Source organism: Belonocnema kinseyi, chromosome 1 (genome assembly GCF_010883055.1).
Source record: "Belonocnema kinseyi isolate 2016_QV_RU_SX_M_011 chromosome 1, B_treatae_v1, whole genome shotgun sequence".
Lineage (NCBI taxonomy): Eukaryota > Metazoa > Arthropoda > Insecta > Hymenoptera > Cynipidae > Belonocnema > Belonocnema kinseyi.
The window spans coordinates 109136271-109159808 of NC_046657.1; the positions used below are offsets into that span (position 1 = coordinate 109136271).

Here is a 23538-nt window from a genome sequence, read left to right on the forward strand (position 1 = left end):
TTTATTTTAAAGATTCTGACGCATTCAAAGGATTTCAAGGAATCAAAAAATAATGTTTGGGAATTTAACGAGATTTCAACAGATTTTAACGTTTAAAAAGGTATATTCGAATGAATTTATCTTAAAGAAGACACAAAGAGATATGTTAGTAACTTTTATTAGATTTTTAAACATTTTAAGAATTTCCTGAAGATATTTGAATGAATTTTAGACATTTTAAAAGATTTTCAACGTAAATTTAGAAAATGATAAAATAAACCTCAGTATTATTATTAGAGTTCTAATTTAGATTCATCTAATCTTAAACCCGTGTTATTAAAGCTCGTCCCATATTAAAAGACTGCATGGATTCAAAATATGTTTAAAATTTTTAAACCTTTGAATTGAAGGAATTTTAAGAATGTTCGATATAGAAAATTTAAAAATTCTCTAAATATAAAAATCGATTAAAATATTAATGCATATCCTCGAATACATAACAAATTCTGTTTCAAAAAGTTTAAAAATTTGATTTTAAAGTAATCCATATTTTGAACCTAAAAATTAATTAATTAAAAATATTACAAAAAAGTTACTTATTTTTTTTAGAAAACTTTCAGAAATAAAAAACGTTCTATTTTTAAAACCATCGCCCTTGAAAATCGTTCCAATTTTGAAAATCACTCATATAGAAAGTTCAATTTGCAAATCGATTACTCTTAAAATTCAAAAGTACAAGAATACAAAGCTGTGAAATTTGTAATCTTCTGCAAATAACCTTACTCCTACTAAATTGAAAAGCCCAAACCTGAATAAACAATGTTTGGTATTATAGAAAATTAATGATGTATATAAATAAAAATTAACTTGATAATTCCGCGCCATCTGTCGGGAAATTCTTACTGCACATGCGTGAACATTTCACGCATGCGCGTTCGTTTTTCTCTCGCGAACGTGGAGAAGTTTCTGCTGGTCTCTCTTCACTCGATCGACCATGATGTTGAGTGCTGTGACAAAAGCTGCCGCTGGGGCCTTAAGGGCCGTGAAACCCGCCCTTTTACAAAACGAAGTCGCGAAAGCCTCCGCAGCTTTTTCAGTGAACAGTGAGTATTCAAAAATCCCGAAAAAATCCTCCGAAAGTCCCCTTCCAACCTTGAAAAATGTCGGCCCCGTCGCGCCGCAATCCGCTTAACACTTTCCAAAAAAAACGACCCAACCCGTCAAATCGCAGGAAAAAAATGAATCGCGATTCATTGTCAATAACCTCTTTCGTAATAATCATTAATTGAGGTCCAAATCCTGTGAAGGATAACTGCCGACTCTATTATATAATCTATTATTTGGGCGATGTGTTAAGAAAAATGGCGTCTTCAGGTCATTCGGCACTAATCTGAGCAGAAGCGATTTTCTAGGGTTTACATACTCTGGATTTTATTTAGAATCTAGTATTTAAAGCTTCTTTCCGTTTTCGTTTTACTTTTGGGCTCATTTTTTCAAGTTGAAAAGTAATAGATGTAGGTTTTTGGTTTTGTGTCATCGATCATTTCCGGTATTTTCTCTATCTCCAGTGACGTTTTTGTCACTTTCTTTATTTGGTTTTGAATGAAAAGTGGGTATTTAATTAGTGCGGGGTTTAATTTATGGGTAGAAATTATTATTTCAGAAATAAGAAAAAATGGGATCAATTTCTTTGGTTATGTAACTCGTGAGCCGCCTCCCGTGTTTTAACAATTTTCGTTATGGGAATCGTGACAATTTTTTAAAATGGGATTTAAGTTTACGTAAAGATTTTTGGATTTATTATTTTATCTAGGTTAGCCTGACTCGTGGCGTGAAATTTAAATTCGATTTTGACTTTGACCCTTGTTTTACAATTAAAAATTACAGTATTTTCATTAATTTTTTTAAATTTGCATTTTTTGGAGAAATATTTTATTTATTTATAATTTAATATGTAAATTAGGCGATACGCATTGTTCCGATTTTCAAACAAAAATTGTGTCTACACAAAGTTATGCGTATTTCAATTGTGTACTTCTTTATTAAAAAAAAAAAAACCCAAATTTTTTCTTCAAGCGTCCATAACTTTTTACCTAATTCAAATATTTGTCGTTTGTTCTGACTTTGATAGTGTTTATCGTCTACTGGAATACGTCAGAAAATTAAAAAAAATTGACAAAATGGCGGCGGATTTTCTGAAAATATCAAGTCTGTTTTCTCCAAAAAAACAACCACACTTATATTTTTTGCCATTTTTGTTATTGAATTGGTACTTCAAAAATTATATTTCTAAGGGAAAAGATTCTCCCGGTCTCAAAAATGGTTTAGTCTTCATAAAGCTGATACGATATATTTCTTACATAAGCAGAATATCTTTTTAATTTTTTTCTTTACACTTTGAAAACAATTAAAAAAATATTTTCTGGGAAAACCCCAACTTTTTTATTCTTTCCGATCTGTACATTTTTTTGGCATCTGTCGCTGTTTGCGGGAAAAATGAGAAAATATGTATTTAACCCGCGTAAAATTTAAGATATCTTCCTTATCAAAATACAAATACCAGAAAAATTTGGGAAAAATATAAGTGGGTTTTTTTTTGTTGATAAAATCGACTTTTAATAATCTCTGAAAACGGGCCGCGATTTTGTTAATTTTGATCCTTTTATACAATTTTCCGACGGATTTTAAAATATAATACTCGCTATTAAAATCAGGAAGAAAAAGAGCAATCTTTCAATCAGGTCAAAAGTTTGATAGCCAGAAAAATAAGTTTCACCTAATTTTCTTTTAAAACAAAAACAACCTATTTTTGTCCGACGAGAGATTTAGTGACTTAAAGTGTGGAACCTGTCTCATTTGAAATGGATTTTGACAAATAAGCCCTATTTTTTTTTTTTTTTTTTAATATTTCCTACCTCCGAAAAGGTCATAGAGAATATTGACCTGAGACTCCGGTTAGGGGTTCCCTTTGAATCCCAGTTGAAAGCCTAAAAATAATTTTTGGCGCAGATTAATTTTAACTAGTTATTAAAATTTTCAGTTTTTTAAAATTAGTTCTTTTTTTCAAAAATCGCGAGAAATATTTATGAGATGAAAAATTGTACATAGAAATTTTAGATCTCCGCAAAACACATTTTTGTTTTAAAAAATATATTCTGAAGGATAAGAGATACTTGACCCGTAGTTTTCAAATGGTTTGTAACAAAAAACCGAATTTTTTTTCGTTTTTCTCGAAAAAACATTTATTTTAGAAAAAAATGTGTTTTTCGACGAGATCTACAGTTTTTATCTCCACAATTTTTAACTTATTTATTTTTTCTTTATGAAATTATATTTTTTTTAATTAAAAATATCAACTGCTCTATTTTTTATTCAGACTTCATCTTTTTTGGCATACAAATTTTATTACCTGGTTAAAATTTAAACCCTTTTGTTTAAAAATAATTTTTTTGGCTGAAGGTTCATCATTTTAATTGAAAATGCATATTTTTTGTTTAAAATTGACATCTTTTTGAGGAAATTTGTTTCTTCCTTTGCTCAAAATTATTTTTTTTTTGCTGATAATTTATTAATACAGTTAAAACTTGAAATATTTTGTTGAAAATCGTTTTTTTTGTTGGAAATTATTTTTTAAACTGAAAATTTAATTATTCCAGTTGAATATTACATCACTTTGGTAAAAAAAATTATCTCTTTATTTGAAAATGACTTCTTTTTTTAACTGAAAATTTGACTACTCAATTTTTGTATGAAAAAAATTTCTTTTGGTAGACATTAATTTTATTGGTTGAAAATTCATCTTTTCGGATTAAAATTCCACTGTTTCGGTTTAAGATTTATGATTTTAGTAAAGTTTCATCAGTTAGGTTGGGAATAATTTTTATTCGACGGAAAATATGTCTATTTCATTTTTGGGCTTTTTTGGCTCAAAATTCAACTATTCGCTTAAAAATTTGTCTTTATGTACAAAATTAACATTTTTTGATGAAAATTCATGTATTTTGTTGAAAAATCGTATTTTTTGGCAACAAAAAATGAAACTTGTTTGAAAATTCAAGTATTCCACTTACATATTCATCATTCTAATTAAAAAATTATCTTTTTGATAGAAAATTCCATTATTCCAGTTGAAGATTCATAATTTTAGTTAATAACTCAGCAGTTTTGTGAAAAATTATCTTTCTTTTTTTTTTTACTGAAAATTAATTATTTTATTTATGGTTTTCACGTATTTTGTTGCAAAATCGTCTTTTTTGGTAACAAAATTAGTCTTGTTTGAAAAATCATCTTGTAGTTTGAAAATTGAAGTATTCCAGTTACATATTCATCATTCTATTACAAAAATTCTCTTTTTGGTAGAAAATTTCATTATTCCAGTTGAAGATTCATAATTTTAGTTAAAAATTCATTAGTTTGGTGTTTTTTTTTTTTCAACTGAAAATTTCACTATTCAATTTTTTGTTGAAAATTGATCCTTTTTAGTTTAAAATTCAACTATTTTCTTTGAAGATTGGTCTTTTTTAGTACAAAATTGAACTTTTTCGATGAAAATCACGTATTTTGTTGCAAAATCGTATTTTTGGCAAAAAAAAGAAATGAAACTTGTTTGAAAATTCATCGCTTTGTTTGAAAATTCAAGCATTCCAGTTACATATTCATCATGTTATTTTTTAAATTATCTTTTTGGCAGAAAATTCAACTATTCCATTTGAAGATTCATCATTTTAGTTAAAAATTAATCGGCTTGGTTTACAGTTAAATTTTAAACTGAAAATGTATCTGTTCTATTTTTGTTTTTTGCACATTTTTATTTTTCTGAATTTAAAATCCAATTATTGGGCTAAAAATTGGTAGTTTTTAGTTGAAAATTCATATATTTTGTTGAAAAATCATCTGCTTTGGTAGAAAATGAGACAATTTGGTTAAAAGTAAAACTCCTTTGTTTATAATTTATCTTTTGGTTTAAAATTGATCTATTTGAGTGAAAGATTCATGAAAAAAATTTATTTATTTTATTTTAAGGAAATTTAATTATTTTAACTGAAAATTTAAGTATTTAATTTTTGGTTAAACACTAATCTGTTTTATTTGAAATGTAACTATTTATTACTTGAGAGACAAATGCAAGAAACGAATCTTTATATTTTTAGTATTTTTTAATTATTTAATTAATGGATCGTGCATTTGTGAACTAAATCCTTAGAAGCTGAAAAAACATTAGTTATAATAAAATCGCGAAACTATATTCAAATTTTTGAGTTACTCCGTACCATGAAAAATGACATCTGGAAAAAACTTGAGAAACTTGAGATTGATCTGCGCCAAAAATTCTTTTGGCACTTTTACCCCATTTTTGTACTAACTAATTTACATGAAATTACATGATCAATTGTAAAAGTAAACTTCAACAGAAGATCATTCGCAAGATAATTCTTTTTCTTTTCCCAGACCGTAACTATGCGAAGGCAACGAAAGTTGCCCAGGGTCGCGTCGTGGCAGTCATCGGTGCCGTCGTTGATGTCCAGTTCGACGATGAACTTCCCCCCATCCTCAATGCCCTGGAGGTACAAAACCGCACCCCAAGGCTAGTCCTGGAAGTGGCTCAGCATTTGGGAGAAAACACTGTGCGCACCATCGCTATGGACGGTAAGAAATTAATTAATCGCTTGACTTTTATTATGTATTATCAAGGTAAATGTCCCAATTTAGGCGAATGTAAGGATTTAGGCAGCGTATTTTGCTTGTAAAAGTATTTTCAATCTAATGAATCGAGAAAAGTTCCTAATGCCGCACAGTTTGGGCCATTTTTTTCATCAATACTTCGTCTGCTTATCGATATAAACAAACAATTTTTACTGAATAATAAAGAATATTTTATGCTGTTTCAATTAACCAATTTGGGCGAATCAAGTGTCCGAATTTGGCCGAGCGACGCCATGTTAGATTTTCTACAGGGGCGAGATATCGTCATTGATAAGTGCTGACACCTAATTTAAGTTGTAATCATAAATTTAAAAAAATTAAACGTGCAAATTTCTCAGCATAATAAATCACGTAATTTAAAACAATAAGAATATTTTTATCTTTTGAATTTTTAAATTCGCTGCCTGTTTTAAATTGTCATTGTTGTGATAGTTGGTGGTCAAAATTTGGATTTTTTTTAGTGCGTTAAAGTGTGTTTTTCAAATATGTCAAGCGATTGTTTTTGCACTCTGAAAGGTACAAGGAGAAAATAAGAATGATCAAAGACTGCGATCTTTATTAGAAATCCTATAAGATTTCTTGAAAATCCTTAAACTTCTCCAAATTTTTCTATTTTTTTTCTAAATCCCTTCAAATTCTTTACAATCATTTAAATACTTTAGAAGTATCTTGAAATTGACTAAAAATAATTCTAAGCAATTAAAATCTTCAAAATGTTCTTAAATTTCGTTAAAAAACTTGAAAATCCAATCTTTTAATTTTTTCAAATCTCTTAGAAATCCTGTAAGATTTCTTAAGGTACTTAAACTCTCGGATTTTTTTTTGTTGAAATTCCTTCAAGTTTTTTACAATAATTTAAAATCTTTCGAAAGTTACTCAGATTAATTCAAATCTCTTAAAAAATTCAAGGTAGGTTATTTCTGACGCAAAATCATCCGATCTTTCGATTTATGTAGTAAGAATTTTCAATAATGCATATTACAAAATTTATGATTGTTTATTTAACAAAAATGCGAAATTTCGAATTTTTTTCGATTGATACTTTTTTCTCGAAAGCAATTGAGGATTCTTAAGTGTAGGGAAATTTTCGCGTCTTCCGTCCCTATTCTTTAAAATGTACAAGATTGTTAGAAATTCAATATGGCAGCAACTTGTTGAATTTTCATGAAAATTTGTATACAGGGTTTTTTTTTTAAGTAGCTGATTGCCAATCTGGTATTAGATTTTCTAAATTCAAGATAGCAGATCCAACATGGCGGACAAAACATCAAAAGTTTGTCAAATTTCTATGAAGCTGTATGAAACATCCACTTATGTGCATCTTTTTTTCAAGATGCTCACAAATAAAGTCTATTTAGTTTACTTCCTCTTAAACTTGCTAAATAACAAAATTAAAAAAAAGGCTCTATTATTGTTCACCTCCACGTGGTAGGCCATGTTGGATCTGCTATCTTGAATTAAGAAAATCTGATATCAGATTCGCAATCAGCGACCCAAAAACCCCTGTATACAAATTTTCATGAAAATTTGACCGATTTTTTATTTTTGGCGGCCAAATTGGTTCCGCTATTTTGAATTTGAAAATTCTGATGCCAGGTTCTTAATCAGCAACCCAAAAACCCGCTTATATATGAATTTTTCAGAAGATTGAAATAAACACACTTTTTTTTAATAATAAAACAGAAATATAAAAAGAAATTTGACCTTGAAGCGCCATTTTAGATGCTACTACATTGAATTTCGAAAACCTTGTCATATATTTTAAAGAATACGGTCGGAGGATGCTAAAATTGCCCTACACTTAACACATTCGTTGGCAGAGAGAATTCGACAAAAAGTGTCCAAAATGGTAGGAAAATTGGTTGTACTGAAAATTTGTATCTTGGAGTTTTTGAGGTTGCTGAATTCGAATATGAAGTCAAAATTTATAAATCCAAAATGGCGGATCCAATATGATGGAAGGAAATTCAAAAAACGGTTCGATTTGGATAAATTTTGGTACTTACGGGTTTTTTGAGGTCGCTGGACCCGAAAGTGAATTCAAAATTCAAAAATTTTAAATGCGGACAAAAATATCATCTATTTAAAATTTTCGAATTTTGACTTCAAATTCTGATTCAGCGACCTCAAAAACCCGTGAGTTCCGAGATTGATCCAAATCGAGCCGTTTTTTTTGTATTTTCTTCCACCATATTGGACCCGCTATTTTGAATTTTTGAATTTTGACTTCAGATTCGGATTGAGCGACCCCAAAAACCCCCGAGTAAGACTTAAATGCAAAATCGGAGTAAGTTAACTAGGAAAAAAGAAGATTGACGCATTGTACGTCAATGCCACACAGGGCACGGAAAATTTTGACGCATTTTTTGTTAAATAAACAATCATAACATTTTTAATATGCATTTTTGGAAAATTCTGACTGCATAAATAGAAAGATCGTGTCCTTTTGCTGCTTAATGGGTTAAAAAGAAACTTTAAGATCCCACCAATTCCCTTATAATTCCTTAAAATCACTTGAATTCTTATAAATCCTGTAAGATTTCTTGCAAGTTCTTCGAATTTGTTTAAATTCCTTTTTTAATTCATTCGAGAAATCATTTAAATATTTCAAACTTGCCTGAAATTAATTAAAATCTCTTAAAATCCTTTTAATTTTTGTAGACTCCTTAAAATCTTAGAATTTTTTGAATCCCTTAAAATTGATTAAAAGCTTTTTAAAAAACTTTTTAAGAACTCATTTGACATTCTTTAAAATAAATTGTTTTAAAATATGATCACATCTCTTCTAAATCCTTAAACCTTTTTGAATGATTTTTAAATCGTTTAAAAGGAAACTTTAAAAGTCCGTCAAGTCCCTATACTATTTCCTTAAAATCACTTGAATTTTTAGAAATCGTGACAGATTTCTTGAAAATCCATACACTTCTCCGATTTTTTTGAAATTTCTTCAACTTCTTTAAAATCTTTCGAATTTGTGGAAAATTATTGAAAACCCTTTGAATTTTCTTAAATTCCTTAAAATATTAAAAAAATTACATCCCTTGAAATCTCTTCAAATTCATTGAAATTTGTTTGAATAACTTTTCAGTAACACGTTTTTTGACATTCATTAAAATCACTTAAATTGCTTTAAAATCTTATAAAATCTTTGACAAATCAACCTTTTTGGAGTCTTTAAAACATCTTTGAAATTTCTTGAAACTCGTTCAATTTTTCTGCATTCTTTTAAAATCCCTTCGAATTTTTTGAAATTGTAAAAAATTTTTTGAGATTTTCTAAGATCATTTAAAGTCTTTTAAACTCTTTAAGGGCATGTGATACTTCGTCGTGTGGTCAATCGGCTACACTTCCCCCGGCTTTTTTTCCACGAAAATGAACATTTTTAAAAACTGAATTCGGAGATGCTATAAAATATCATAACGGACGTCCCCGGACTCTTTTTTGAGGGATAATAACAAAAAAAATGTATTGTGCTAAATAAAAATGTTATGCATTATTTTGAGATTACGTCGTTTTTCATCTCTGTCATTCCGATAATTTGGAAATTATTTATGAAATTAATTTTTTTAATTGCCTGCAAAAGAGGTTAGTTCCGGGAGATTAGTTACAATGTTTATTTTTAAGTCCAAAGTTTTCGGCCAAAAATATTGTGTAGTTTGGAAGTAACGTTCGGGAGAATTGTAACACACATAACCTCGAAATATATCCATGTTAGCAAAATCAAATTTTTTGTTTGAAAAAAAAAAACTGAAAAAAAGTGTGCGGGACGTCCGTTAGCATGTTGGCTATCATTTCCCAGATTTTGAAGACAAAATATTTGTTGTCGTAGGAAAAACGCCGGGGGAAGCTAACACTGAAAAAATCGATACTAATTCCTAAGTGCTATGCAAATTAATCACATTTTGCTAAATTAAAACTTTTTTTAATTAACCCACAAAAAAGTGTATAAATTATAGTAAGTATTATATAATAGTTGCAACTATTTGGTAGAGAATTTAACTATTTTGTTAAAAATTCATCCTTTTTTAAAACAAAATTCGTCTTTTTGGATTGAAAATTCAAGTTTTTTTGTAGAAACTTATTTTTTGTTATAAAAATGTAATTTTTGTTATTACTGAGTTAACTGGAATCTTTTTTGGATGAAAACTCAACTTTTTCGTAATAAAAAATTCTTCTGTTTTTAGATCAATTTCATATTGTTTAATAAAAATGCAACTATTTGCTAGAGAATTCAACAATTTTGTTAAAAAGTCATCCTTTTTGGGTAAAAATACGTCTTTTTGAATTGAAAATTCAATTTTCTTGGTAGAAAATTATTTCTTGTTAAAAAATTCATAGCTTCATCGTGAAAACTCAACTAAAATCTTTTTTAACAGAAAATTTAACTAGTTTTTGGAAAATTTATATTTTTGATTTAAAACTTCATCTTTTATAGAAGAAATTTCATTTTTTGTATAAAAATGCAACTTTTCGGTTGAAAATCGTTCTTTTTTGCTTGATAATTCAACTAATTTGTTTAAAACATTCGCTTGAAACGCTTTGTTCAGAAATCACTTTTTTTGTTAAAGATTTATATTTTAAGTTGAAAAGTTATCTCGTTGGTGAAAAGTTTAATCATTTTGTTGAAAATTTATCTTTTTTAATTGAAAATTAAACTACTTGGGTCAAAGGTAAACTAAATTGTGAATTTTTTTTTTACTGAATGCTTATGTCTGGTTGAAATTTTAACTATTTAGTGAAAAATACTTATTTTTTTTGTTTAGAATTAATTTTTTTACTGAAAATGGAACTTTTCCAATTTTTAAGATTTATATTTTTTATTTAAAAATTCGCAGTTTTTTTTGTAAAAAAATTATTTTTTAGTTTGAAATTTCCTTTTTTGCGTAAAAATGCATCAGTTTCATGGAAAATTAATTTTTTTTGAACAGTCATATTTTTCGTTTGAAAATTAAATTTTTAAAAAGAAAATTTGTCTTCTATTTTCAAGGTTCAATAATTTAGATAAACTTTTATTTATTTTTTGAGTAAAAAATCTTTATTTGTTGGATATTTGTCTTTTTGGTTTTAAAATTCTTTTCTTTTGTTGTAACATGTATTCTTTTTTGATTAAAATATAAACGATGCCACTTTTTCGTTGGTAATTTGTCTTTTTAGGTTGAATATTCAACTATTATGTTAAAATTCAATTATCTTGTTAAAGAGTTATCTTTTAAAGTAGAAAAAGTTTTTTGTTTTGTTTGAAATAGATTAATAAATTTGAAAATTTTTAATTTTTATATGAAACACTGTAAGTTCTGAATATTTCTAAGCTAGAAAATAATTTTTTATTCAATTGCTGATATAACCTGAACAATAAAAATATTCTTAAAAATCATAAATTCTTATATTATTTTATATTCTCCTAAATTCTGTCATATTCTCAGTTATATAACTTGCACTTAAATTCTCGGGAACCTAGTGGGAACGGTGGCCTACCATTTTGCCACATGGTGCCGAAACATGGAACTAGAAAAAGTAGGTACATACAATTTTAAACATGTATTTTAATTTTTTCATAAAAGTGTTTTTACTATTGTTTTGTAAATTATAAAACAATAATTGAATACTAAAAACAAATATTCATCAGAAACAAATAGTTTTAGATAGAAACTGCATCTTATACAGTGAAAAAACACATTTTTGTGAAATAGGTTTAAAAAAAACAATTATTTCATTATTTCATGTGAGTTTCAATGCATTGTAAGCTTAAATAAACTTAAATTAATGTATGTAGCGACAAATTTTATCCATATTATGCCAAGAATATGAATAATAGACGACTGGAATTTAAATACGAATTCTAACCTAACTTTTAGATCAGAATTTTAAATAGTAAATATTTCATATACAAATTAATAAAAATTTACTTTGAGCTGATTTTTGCTTCAAAATAAGTCCATTTAAGTTTAGAATCTTTTGAAAATCACAATAAAGAGAACAATAATTGTTGTTTTTTTTTTTTTTTTTTTTTTTAGAAAAATATTTCTGTCTAAAAGTGTATTTTTTCACTGTATAATGTGTAAATTGCATCTTTAACACTTTTTTCCGATAAAGACTTATTTTCATTATCCAATAAATACTTTAAATTCCACACAAGAATGATTAAAACACTTTTATGTACAAATTAAAATTCATCTTTATAATCGTGCCTATTCTTTCTAGTTCGAATTTTTGTCACCAGGTGGCGCATCGCAGTTTAACCATTCCCAATATCAAAAATATATTGAATACATTCTAGAGTGTGAATAAACTATTTCTAGTGTCATATTTAATATTTAATTAATTCATTTTATTATTTACTTAATATTTAGTATTTAATAATATTGCAGCCTTGAATATTTCTAAGGATTTAGCTCTAGTATCTGAGAATTCGCCCAAACTGGGACATTTACCTCAAGTGTTGTTGTTGTTTTATATGTCCTTAAGTTAAAACAATTCTCATTTCCTGTTAAATATCCATCCAGGTACTGAAGGAATTGTTCGTGGACAGGCCGTTTTGGACTCTGGATTCCCGATCCGAATTCCAGTTGGTGCTGAAACCCTGGGCCGTATCATCAACGTCATTGGTGAACCAATCGATGAACGTGGTCCCGTGCCAACTGACAAACTTGCCTCTATTCACGCCGATGCTCCCGAATTCGTCGAGATGTCTGTCGAGCAGGAAATTCTTGTTACGGGCATCAAAGTCGTCGATCTGCTCGCTCCTTATGCCAAGGGAGGAAAGATTGGTAATTGGAATAATTTATAAAAACAAACAAAAAATTCTAAAAACTCGAAAATTTAAGGAACCATACTTAAATTACTTAAATTACACAAATTAGAGAATTTTGTGTGGGAAGTAACTGTAAAAAATATTAAGGGCTATCACACAGTCATTATTATAATTCTTTAAAATATTTCTGGGTATTTACCAAGATTTCGAGAAATTTTTAATAGATTTCAATAATTTGAAGGGATCTTTAAGATTTTAGTGTATTTTTAACACTTTTGAGGGGCGCATCTCCCGGGGCTTTTAATTTGAAGTATTTTCGGCAATTTTAAAAGATTTAAGGGATTTTTTCTGAGTCATTTAATTAATTTTGAAGTGAATATGAAGTTTTTGAAATAATTTAGGACAAAGAATTATTTACAATTTCGGAAGATATGAAACGTCTTTACAGAGGACGTGTGGGGTTTTAAATATGTTAAATGATTTCAATTTATTTTATAAGATTTCCGAGGATTCCACTGATTTTAAGGGATTTTTTAACTCTTATTTATTTTAATACATTTTCCATGGATTTTAGAAAATATCATAAAATTTCATGGGATTTTATCATATTTTAGTGGATTTTAAAGAATTTATTCAGGACAAGTTGGATATTTTGTAGGGTTTTAAAGATTTGAAGATATTTGGAATTCACCCTGAATTCTAATTAATTTATCCTAAATTCTTTGGAATTTCTCTAAATTAACTCTATTTCACTTAATTCAATGCATTTCTTGTTTGCATTTTTTAAAGCTCTAATTAAAAAAAAATTTTCTTTACAAACCTAATTTAAAAATTTTAAATAAAATGAACAAAGGCTTGGTAATATGTTGAAGGATTTTCTTCAAATTCCTTGACATTTTCCACATATTGAAAAGATTTCAAAGGAGTTTAAAGGATTTTAAAGAATTTAGGTTATTTTAAAGATTACAAGGAATTTTTTCTATTGATTTCAGTAATCTCAAAGAATTAGAATGATTAAAACCAAGGGCTTTAATAATTTTAAGTGATTTAAGTATTTTAATGATTTTCATAGCCTTTTTTACAGGGCATGAGGGGTTTCGGAGATTTGAAGAGATTATGAAATATTTTGTTCAATTCTTTTGAATTTTTCTAAGTTTATTTAATTCAATTCAATCAATTTTTCCAAAAATTTTTAATTGTTTTCAATTATTTTGATTGCTTTTTGAATTCAACTTGATTTCTATGATTTTCATCTAATTCTTCTGATTTATTTTAAATTTCTCTAAATTCACTAAAAAAATTTTGTTATCAAATTTGTTTTCGATTCTTAAAATTTTTTCAATTCATTAGAATTCTTTTAAATTTAACTTGAATTGTTTTGTAGTCATTAGTCAGTTCTTGGGTTAGAAATGAGTAGGGTTTCAAAGATTTGAATTTTTTTTGAATTCACCCTGAATTCTCTTGAATTAAAAAAAAAGTTATTTGAATTTTTCTTAATTCAGTAAATTCTACATAATTCAGTGATTTTTTTCGTAAATTTTTCTAGGCTTATTTTAAAGTTTCTAAATTGAATGAAGTTTTTTCATATTTTGAAATTGTTTTAAATTCATTTGATTTTTTTTTAATTCATCTTGATTTTTTATATATATTTCGTCGACTTTTTTGCTCTTTTATCTTAAATTCCTGTAAATTCATTCCGGTTTTACGGAAATTAATGGATTAATAATTTGTTTTTCAATTCATTTGAATTGTTTTGAATGTTACTTGAATTGTTTTGAATTTATTCTAAATTTGTTACCCTTTGAGCGCGAAAAATTGTACTCTTTGGTCTCTATATTTTATCCCATAGAGACTGTGAGGCCTTTTAACTTTTTTTAAAATTTCATATATTGTTATTGATAAGTCAACTAGAATGTTTTTTTTTAATGAAAAGTATTTTTTTGTTGTTGTAAATTTATCTTTTTTATTTAGAAATTCATATTTTTAGTAAAATTATTGCGTCTCACTTAGATAAAAATGCAGCTGTTTTGTTGAAAATTCAACTATTTCATAGGAAATTGTATCTTTATTTAAAAGTTGGATTTTTGTTTTGAAAAGTCAAGTGAAATCATTTTGGATGAAAATTTATCTTTTTTATTTTAAAATTCACCTGTTTTAGTAGAATTGTTATTTTACTTGGACAAATATACAACTGTTTGGTTTGAAAAAATAACAATTTTGTTCAAAAGTGATACAGAAAATGAACTTATTGTTTATATTTCATTTTTTCATGTTGGAAAGTAAACTGAAATATTCTTTGGATGAAAATTTAACTATTTTTTTAATTCATCTGTTTCAGAAGATGTTTCATCTTTCTGAAATGAAAATGCAACTGCTCGTTTAAAAATTCAACTTTTTTTTGAAAGTTTGTCTTTTTTATTTTAAAATTTACCTGCTTTAGTAGCAATTACATCTTTCTTGGATAGAAATACAACTATTTGGTTGGAAAACCAACAATTTTGTTGTAAAGCCTTTTCTTTTTTATTGAAAGTTTTACTGTTTTGTTGAAAATTTAACTATTTCCTAGAAAAATTACTTGCTTAATTTTAATATTTTGCTTTTGAAAAGAGGACGAAAATCCGTTCTAGATTAAAATTCCACTATGTTAGAACAGATTAAAAAAATTAAAAATTAATATTTTTTAATAGTAATTTCATCGTTCTCGGATAAAAATTCAACTGTTTGGTTGAAAATTAAATTATTTTGTTAAAAATGCATACTTTTTGGTTGAAAATTCTATTGTTTTTTTTTTGTTGAGAATTTAACCATTTCGTAGAAAGTTTACTTTTTGTTTAAAATTTATAGTTTGGAATTGAAAAATGAACTGAAATCATTTCTGGGTAAATGTGCGACTTTAAAAAACACTCTTGGCATTGTTCTAGCATAAATTGTATTTTTCTTGAATAAAAATGTAACTATTTGGTCGAGAATTCAACTGTTTTGTTAAAAGTCATCCTTTTTGGCTAAAAATTCGTCTTTTTGGATTTAAAATTTAATATGTTTTTTGTAAAAACTTATTTTTGGTTCAGAAATTGATATTTTGATCGTGGAAAATCAACTGAAATCTCTCTCAACAGAAAATTGAACTGTTTTTCTTTGAAAATTTATCTTTATGATTTTAAAATTCATCTTCTTTAGCAGATTGTTTAAAAATGAAAATTGCCACTTTTTGTTTAAAAATGATTCCTTTGGCTCGAGTGTTTTTAGGAAAGCATGTTAAAAGTTTAATTATTTTGTTGAAAATTAACCTTTTTAAATTTTAAAATCAACTTAATTTTCCACTTTCGTGGAAAATGAATTTTTTTCTGAAAATTCATATTTTTTGTTGGAAAATTAATTGTTTGTAGAGAAAAATCGCCTTTTGGCTTTAAGGTTTAACAATTTAGATAAATTTTCATTTCTTTCTTGCGGGCAAAATTTTTATTTGTTGAAAATTCGCCTTTTTTGGTTGAAAATTCATATTTTTAATTTGCAAAATTAACTGGAATCTTTTTCGGATGAAAATTTAACTTCTTTTTAAAATGAGTTTCTTTTTGTTTTCAATAAAAATTCATCTGTTTTAGAAGAAGTTTATTATTTTTTCAAAATAAAAAGATAACTATTTGGTAGAGAATTAAACAATTTTGTTAAAAATCATCCTTTTTGGTTAAAATTATCGTCCTTTTGGATTGGAAATTAAATTTTTTTCGTGGAAGCTAATTTCTTGTTCAAAAATTGATATTTTGATCGTGAAAAGTCAATAGAAGTATCTCTTAACAGAAAATTCAACAATTTTTCTTTGAAAATTTATCTTTTTGATTTGAAAAATTATCTTCTTTAGTAGATTAAAAAAAAAATGAAAATCGACACTTTTTGGTTAAAAATTCTTCTTTTTTGCTTGGGTATTCAACTGTTTTGTCTTATTTTTTGTTGGAAAATTCAATTTTTGTAGAGAAAAGTCGCCTTTTTGCTTTAAGATATATATATATATATATAATTAAAAATTTGTCATAAGGACAACCGCAGGATTTCGCCGGGAGCGGGTGCTAATCTGAAAAATTGCACCCGCTTCCAGCGAAATCGCGGTAAAATTTCAGCCACAACCACGTCTCACGATCGTGAGATAGGTGGTTACAGTCTGTAAAGGAATCAATACGACGATCCAGCAAATGCCTCGTGCACCCTAAGAACATGGAGCGACCCAAGGACTACCGCCTTCTGCATTTTTCCCGCAATAGTTGTAGGATATTGTTGACACGCAGGGATGTTTTTTAGGCCATTAGCAAGTGAAAGCTTGGCACCTCCAAGAGCGCCGATGATATATATCAAAATTATGGCACTTTTTTGTTGGGAATTTATCTTTTTAGGATAAAAATTCAAGTATTATGTTACAAATTTAATTATTTTGTTGAAAATTTAACGACTTTGTTAAAAAGCCATCTTTTATCTAAAGCTCGATATTTGCATTGTTTTTTTTTTCAGGTCTTTTTGGTGGTGCCGGAGTCGGCAAAACTGTATTGATTATGGAGCTGATTAACAACGTGGCCAAGGCCCATGGAGGTTACTCTGTGTTTGCCGGCGTGGGAGAGCGAACCCGCGAGGGTAACGATCTCTACCAGGAGATGATTGAGTCCGGGGTAATTTCCCTGAAGGACAAGACCTCGAAAGTGTCCCTCGTCTACGGACAGATGAACGAGCCGCCCGGCGCTCGTGCCCGAGTCGCCCTGACTGGCTTGACCGTCGCCGAGTACTTCCGCGACCAGGAGGGTCAGGATGTGCTGCTCTTTATCGACAATATTTTCCGCTTCACCCAGGCCGGTTCCGAGGTGTCTGCCCTCTTGGGACGTATCCCCTCGGCGGTGGGTTACCAGCCAACTCTGGCCACTGACATGGGTACCATGCAGGAGCGAATCACAACAACGACCAAGGGATCCATCACTTCGGTGCAGGCCATCTATGTGCCAGCCGATGACTTGACTGATCCCGCTCCTGCTACCACCTTTGCCCATTTGGACGCCACAACTGTATTGTCTCGTGCCATTGCCGAGCTGGGTAAGTTGCTCTTTTTTTCTTCTTTTTTTTTCCAGGATGCCATCATATAGTTTTTATTTTATTTTTTTTCTGCAAGTGCGCAAAACAGATGATTGATTACGCAGGGTGGCCGTTGGAGCGGGAATTTTACAAATTTTTAGAAGAAAAATCTGCCCGCTTGGCGGGCACATTCTCATCGCGCGCTCTGCGCGCGGCTCGCAAGATTGAGCGCGCCCAGGGCGCGCGATGGTTGAATCTCGCGCTTCGCGCTCGGATATTTATTCTTTGCATTTGGATTGCTTAAAAAAAAAAGCTTTATCAAAAGGATCTCTTTTAAATGGCAGTATTTGTATGCGTCTTAATATTCTGAATTGTCTACTTAATTAAGTATAGTCAAAGATTAAGTTTCTCAAAGCTCTGTAGGCTTTTTGAGGTACACATTCTCATTGTGACACTCGCGCTGCGCGCTCGATTTCCGACAGACATTTGTAAACAGGTTTTGTTGGATTTTTTTCTCGTAACTTTCGTCGTTTTTCCACACTTTTTTTTATTTCATTTTTTTTTCAACGTTATTTTTCGCGAATCAAACAAAAAATACGCTTCCTATCAAGAAGTGGTTCTTAACGAAATTGTAGATCTTTTTTGGGATAACCATTTTTGTTAATTCATCTTTTTTCGTATCCTACATAGTTTGTCCACAAAATGGATTTTGTCATTTTCCATTATTTTTTGTGCTATCAAAATTTGAATTTTTTATTTATGAAGAAAATCCAAAAATTGGTTATGATAATCATGTAGGGCTTTCAAAAAGAAATGTTTTTCTTCTCTTGACTTTTTTTCATATCGTGCGTTTTTCGGCTTCAAATTTTGATTTTCGGTTGATTAAAAAAATTTTGAAAACGCTATAACTCTGAGAATTTCCTTTTTATCGAAAAAAGTCATGAGGATACATTGTTTGTTCTTTTTAATACTATAAATATCCGTACATAGAATTTTCAAATTCAGAAAAAAGTTGTCTAAAAAATTTTCAAAATGCGCTCACTTTTTGAATTTTTATCAAAAAATGGCTGGTTCACGAACTCGTCCTTTCTTTCAGGACCTAAAAAAATGTGCCAAAGATGAATTTGATTCGTTCATTTTTCGAGAGTTATCGTGTTCACGGACAGACAGACAGACAGGCGCCATCGTGAAAACCTGATTTTCGGATTCAGGGGGTCTCGAAACGTGGAGATCCGTTGAAAAAGTGTGATGTCAAATTTCCGACAATTCTAATACTTTCTCAATCATAAATGATGAGAATGTAAAAATCTGTTCCAAATTCAATTATAACAGTTTAAAAAAATAATTAGTTGCATTTTTATCATTTTTCAATTGTGATCTCATTCAGTTTAAAATGGGTAATTTTCAAGCTTTCACTCGAAAGATTTTTCCTATTTTAGATTTTTATTTTTAAGCGTACATTTTTAATTCGAAGAATTTCAAAATGCAGTCTTGGAAGACTTACAAGGGGACCTTTAGGTCTGATTTTTTTATTGGTTTAAATTGATATTTTCCTCAATGAAAGGTACATACCCGAGGTTTTCTGATAAAAATCAAGAAGACGCAATTTTGACTCGTTTTCGAGAAAAATGCATTTCTATAACCGGGAAATGACAGTGAGTTTATTCCTTAAAATCTCTTGAATTCCGTTAAAACCGTTTATTATTTATTAAAAAGTTCTTAAATCTATGAAATGTATCAATTATTGATGAAATCTTCAGTCTTTCGGAAGTATTTAAAATCGTTGTCAGGGTGGTCGCTCGACCGGGAAACCGGGAATTTTCTGAGACCGGGAAAACCCGGAAAATGACAGTGAATTTATTCCTTGACCGGGAATTTTACGAATTTTCAGAAGAAAAATTTGCCCAAGCTTGATTTTAACAGTTTCGTAAATAATTAAAGTATAAAAAATTGAACAATAATTGATTTGACAAAATAATTCTAGATCCGTTCAAAATTTGAGAATTTCCAGATTGTAACTGTTTCAATCCGAAAGTCTTGATAAGAATTAAAATTATTATGTCATTTATTCCGATAATTTTATTTTTAAATAACAATTTTAATGATTCATCAATCAAATATTTTTAATTCAAAGTTTTAGGTCCTCCTTTATATTATTTTTTATATTAAATTGAAGAAATAAATTTATTAATATATTATTTTTATTAGTTTTCTTAGCCATGAAAGATTGAGTAAACTGAACACAAATAAATGTAAAAGTAAACAGTTTGAAACTGAATTGTTTTACATAGAAAGCTTTGAATCTGTAGAATTTCAAAGAGCTTTACAACTTTTAGCGTTACAATTTGAATCTTTCTGATCAAAAAATGTTTAATTTGTAAGTGAAATTGTTAAATTTTGACGTATAAATAACAATTGAATATTAATTACTTGTAAACAAAATTTGAGTAATTTTGAGAGATATGTAGAAGTTTTGAAAATATTCAAAATTAATTAAAAACTTGAAATGTCTGCAAATAATTAAAAAGAAGTGTGTTGACATTTTTGTTTAGAACTTCTAGATACATTTTAAAATTAACCGATTTTTTCTTACAACTTTTGGAAAATCCTCCAAATTTAAAAAATCTTTAAAATCTTCCAGCTTCTGTTTTGATCACTTTAAAAGTCTTTTAAAATCATTTTAAATTTTCTGTTACAATAATTTTTCAAAATGAAAAATCATTTTCAATTTTCCTAGGAATCTTAAGAAAATGTTTTTATTCTCTTTAAGCCTTTCACGAGTCTTAAAAAGTTTCTAAATTTTTTGGTTGAAATTTGGAAAAAACTACTTTTTGTTTTAAGTTCGGCTGTGAATATTTGCACCAAAATTTCGGTACGAATAGCCCAATTTTTTTCGGGTCACAAACTTTGTGTAAATGATTTGAAATCATTTCAAGTTCTGAATTTAATTTTGATATTTTTAATACTTCGAAATATCTCTTAAGATTACTCTAATTTTTTCTACAAATAAGTGTCCCCATTGTTATTTATAAATTCAAATTTTTAGGATTATTTTAATTTGCAGGATTTTCTAAAAGTTGTAGGAAAAATACAATTTATTTAAAAATATATTTAAACGTTTCGAAAAAATTTTAACAATAATTTTAAATTTGGAAAAGTATAAAACCACTTCTAGATTCCTCAATGTTTTGAAATAAATTTTTTAAGCTTTTGAAAGATGCTTAAAATATTTAAAATGATTTAATTTCTAATTTAAACAATTATTTTTAATTTTTAACTTTGTCTAGTTTAAAATTACTTAAAAGAATATAATTTTGAAAATTTGTAAAGTTCATTGCTTGATTCTTTAATTTAGAGTATTGAAAATGTTAACGTGGACTTATAGTTTTGGAATTGGATCTGAATCTTTGAACTCTATAATTTATAAAAGTTTTAAATTTTGCAGTTTATTTGCATTTCATTAAAAAAAACTTAAAATGAAAAGTGTTAGTACCTTCCATTTCATACGCTTGGATGACAGGCGCAAGGTTGCGCGTTCGATTCTTGCTATCCGTACTTTTTTATATATTTATTTTTTAGTTATCAAAATGCTTGTTTATTCCATATTTGAAAAACATTTAATTTCATTATGCCATTTGATGATTATTTATTCCTTATTTGCAATAAAATCTCGGTTTATCGTATTTTTATTATCACTCGTTTTGGCAATTGTGTATCGTATTAAAATTCTTCATTCCTCAATAGTTTCTAGCGTTTAAGTTTTTCAATTAAAGAAGGATAAATGTGTTTCAAGCCAAAAGTTCAACAATAAATGCAAAATTACATTTTTTCCCGCAAACTACAAAAAAAAAAAAAATAAAAATAATAGACAATTATCTTTAATACGTGAAAATACACTTTCAAGACATTTCTGTCTCTCGCTAGTAAATATTTATGAAATAAGTCACTGCATACACTGGTATTTCGTATTTATTATTGAAATTTTGATTTGATACACTTTGTTCCTACTTTAATTAAAAAATCAGAATGCTAAAAACTATTGAAGTATAAAGAATTTTAATAAAACGCACAATCGTCCAAACCAGTGATCATAAAAATACGATAAACAAAGTTTTTATTGAAAATAAGGAACAGGGTTCACAATGTTTCCCGTTTTGAAGGTGACTTAATACTACATGAGATGATACTTATTAATAATATATTTATCATTTTAAAATTACTATACTTTTAATTCAAACTTGTGGCTTTGAGTGCGCTATTCTAAAACAGATTAAGGGCATGTGATACTTCCAAAATTAACGATTTTACCAGTTTTAGGTTCGCCCGGCTTTTTTCTAGAATGATAAATATTTTGTCTTAAAAATTTGGAAAATGATAGCGAACATGCTAACGGACGCCCTTGCACACTTTTTTGTCGGTTAATTAAAAAAAAATTATTTAGCTAAATTTGATTAATTTGCATAGCGCTTAGGGAATTAGTATCGATTTTATCAGTGTTACATTCCCCCGGCTTTTTCCCTAGATTAATAAATATTTTGTTTTCAAAATCTGGGGAATGGTAGTGAACATGCTAACGGACGTCCGTGCACACTTTTTTTTTAGTTTAATGCCAAAAAATTATGATTTTGCTAAAAATGGTGTGTATATTTCGAGGTAATGTGTATTACACTTCTCCCGAGCGTTACTTCCAAACTACACAATATTTTTGGTCGAAAACTTTAGAATTACAAATAAACATATGAACTAATATCCCGGAAATAACTTTGTTTGTAGGCAATCAAAAAAGTTTATTTAATAAATAATTTACAAATTATCGGAATGACAGAGCTGAAAAACGACGTAACCTTAAAATAATGCACATGCACCACACGATGAAGTATCACATGCCCTTAATCTGAGGCCTTGAAACTAAAGTTTTTCTTAAATTAATTTTTAGATTAATTTTCTGTTGTTTCAAATTTAAAATTTCACAATATTGTAGTTTCAAATCCAAATAATTATTGAAAATGACAACACCATTTCGCTATTAAATATTCAAAAATTTCATAATAAAGGCCTTAATAGTCAGTTTTGAATTAGATAATTTTTGATGTAAATATAAAGCAATTTCGAATTGCAACGCTTAAAATTGTACAATTTGAAAAAATGGAATCATATTGCAGTATTCTTGTTGTTTATTATTTATTTGAATTTTTAAAGTAATATCTTTAAACTTTCCTTTTTTTCGGTGAAGATTTTAACTAATAAATCATTTCAAATTTGAAAATATCTAATTCGAAAATTTCAAGAGTTAATAATCGTTGTGAAAGAAGATTTGACATTAATAAATTAAAAATTGTGTTTAAAATAACAAAGACAAAAATTAAACTATGTAACTAAAATTGATATAGGAATAAACGCATAATTTCGGTTATTTTAGATTTAAATCAAATAATTAAAATTTCTAAGGATTTGATTATAGAAAGTTTTAATATCACCATTTTTTTACTATAAATTTTTTTAGTTTAAAGTAAAGTTCGCATTCGTTTCAGCTTCAAGGTTCTGGAGTAGAATTTTTTCCATGTTTAATGTTTCCCATTTAAAATGACTACTAAGTTTGAAAGTTTATTTAGTATAATTCAACTCATTTTTTTAATTTTATGAAAATTCATCTAATTAGCTTATATCTCACATTGTAATTTCGTTATGCAGTAAGAATTTAAAATTCTAGAATTTCATAAGCTTTGACTTTGAAAGATTCAATTTATTTTTCAATATTAAATTATGAAATTTTAATGGCTTTGAATTTAAAATTATTTAAATTCAAAAGTTTTCAACCGTTAATTATTTAATTTCGAACGTTTTTAAGTATAAATCGTATAAATTCAATTCTTCCGAATTCTAAAAGATCCAAACTTAAATTATTCAATTTCAACGATTTTTAAAGTTGCCCTGTTTTCTAAATTTTTAATCTGAAATCATTCAATTTTGTGATTCTTAAATTTAAAATAAAATTGTTTACTTTGCAGAGCTTCGATCCAGAAATTATACAATTTCATTCCTTTTTATTATTAAAT

General features: G+C 27.9%; 1 protein-coding gene across 1 annotated transcript in view; it reads left to right on the top strand.

Moving 5' to 3' along the window:
* Positions 1-916: 916 nt before the first annotated feature.
* LOC117169532 (ATP synthase subunit beta, mitochondrial) overlaps positions 917-23538 on the top strand; it is a 29679-nt gene continuing 7057 nt past the window's right edge. The window contains exons 1-4 of the mRNA XM_033355987.1: positions 917-1082; positions 5428-5625; positions 12186-12449; positions 16934-17503. Coding sequence (XP_033211878.1) covers positions 974-1082; positions 5428-5625; positions 12186-12449; positions 16934-17503 — 1141 coding nt within the window. The 5' untranslated portion in view covers positions 917-973. The remainder of the gene's footprint in view (positions 1083-5427; positions 5626-12185; positions 12450-16933; positions 17504-23538) is intronic.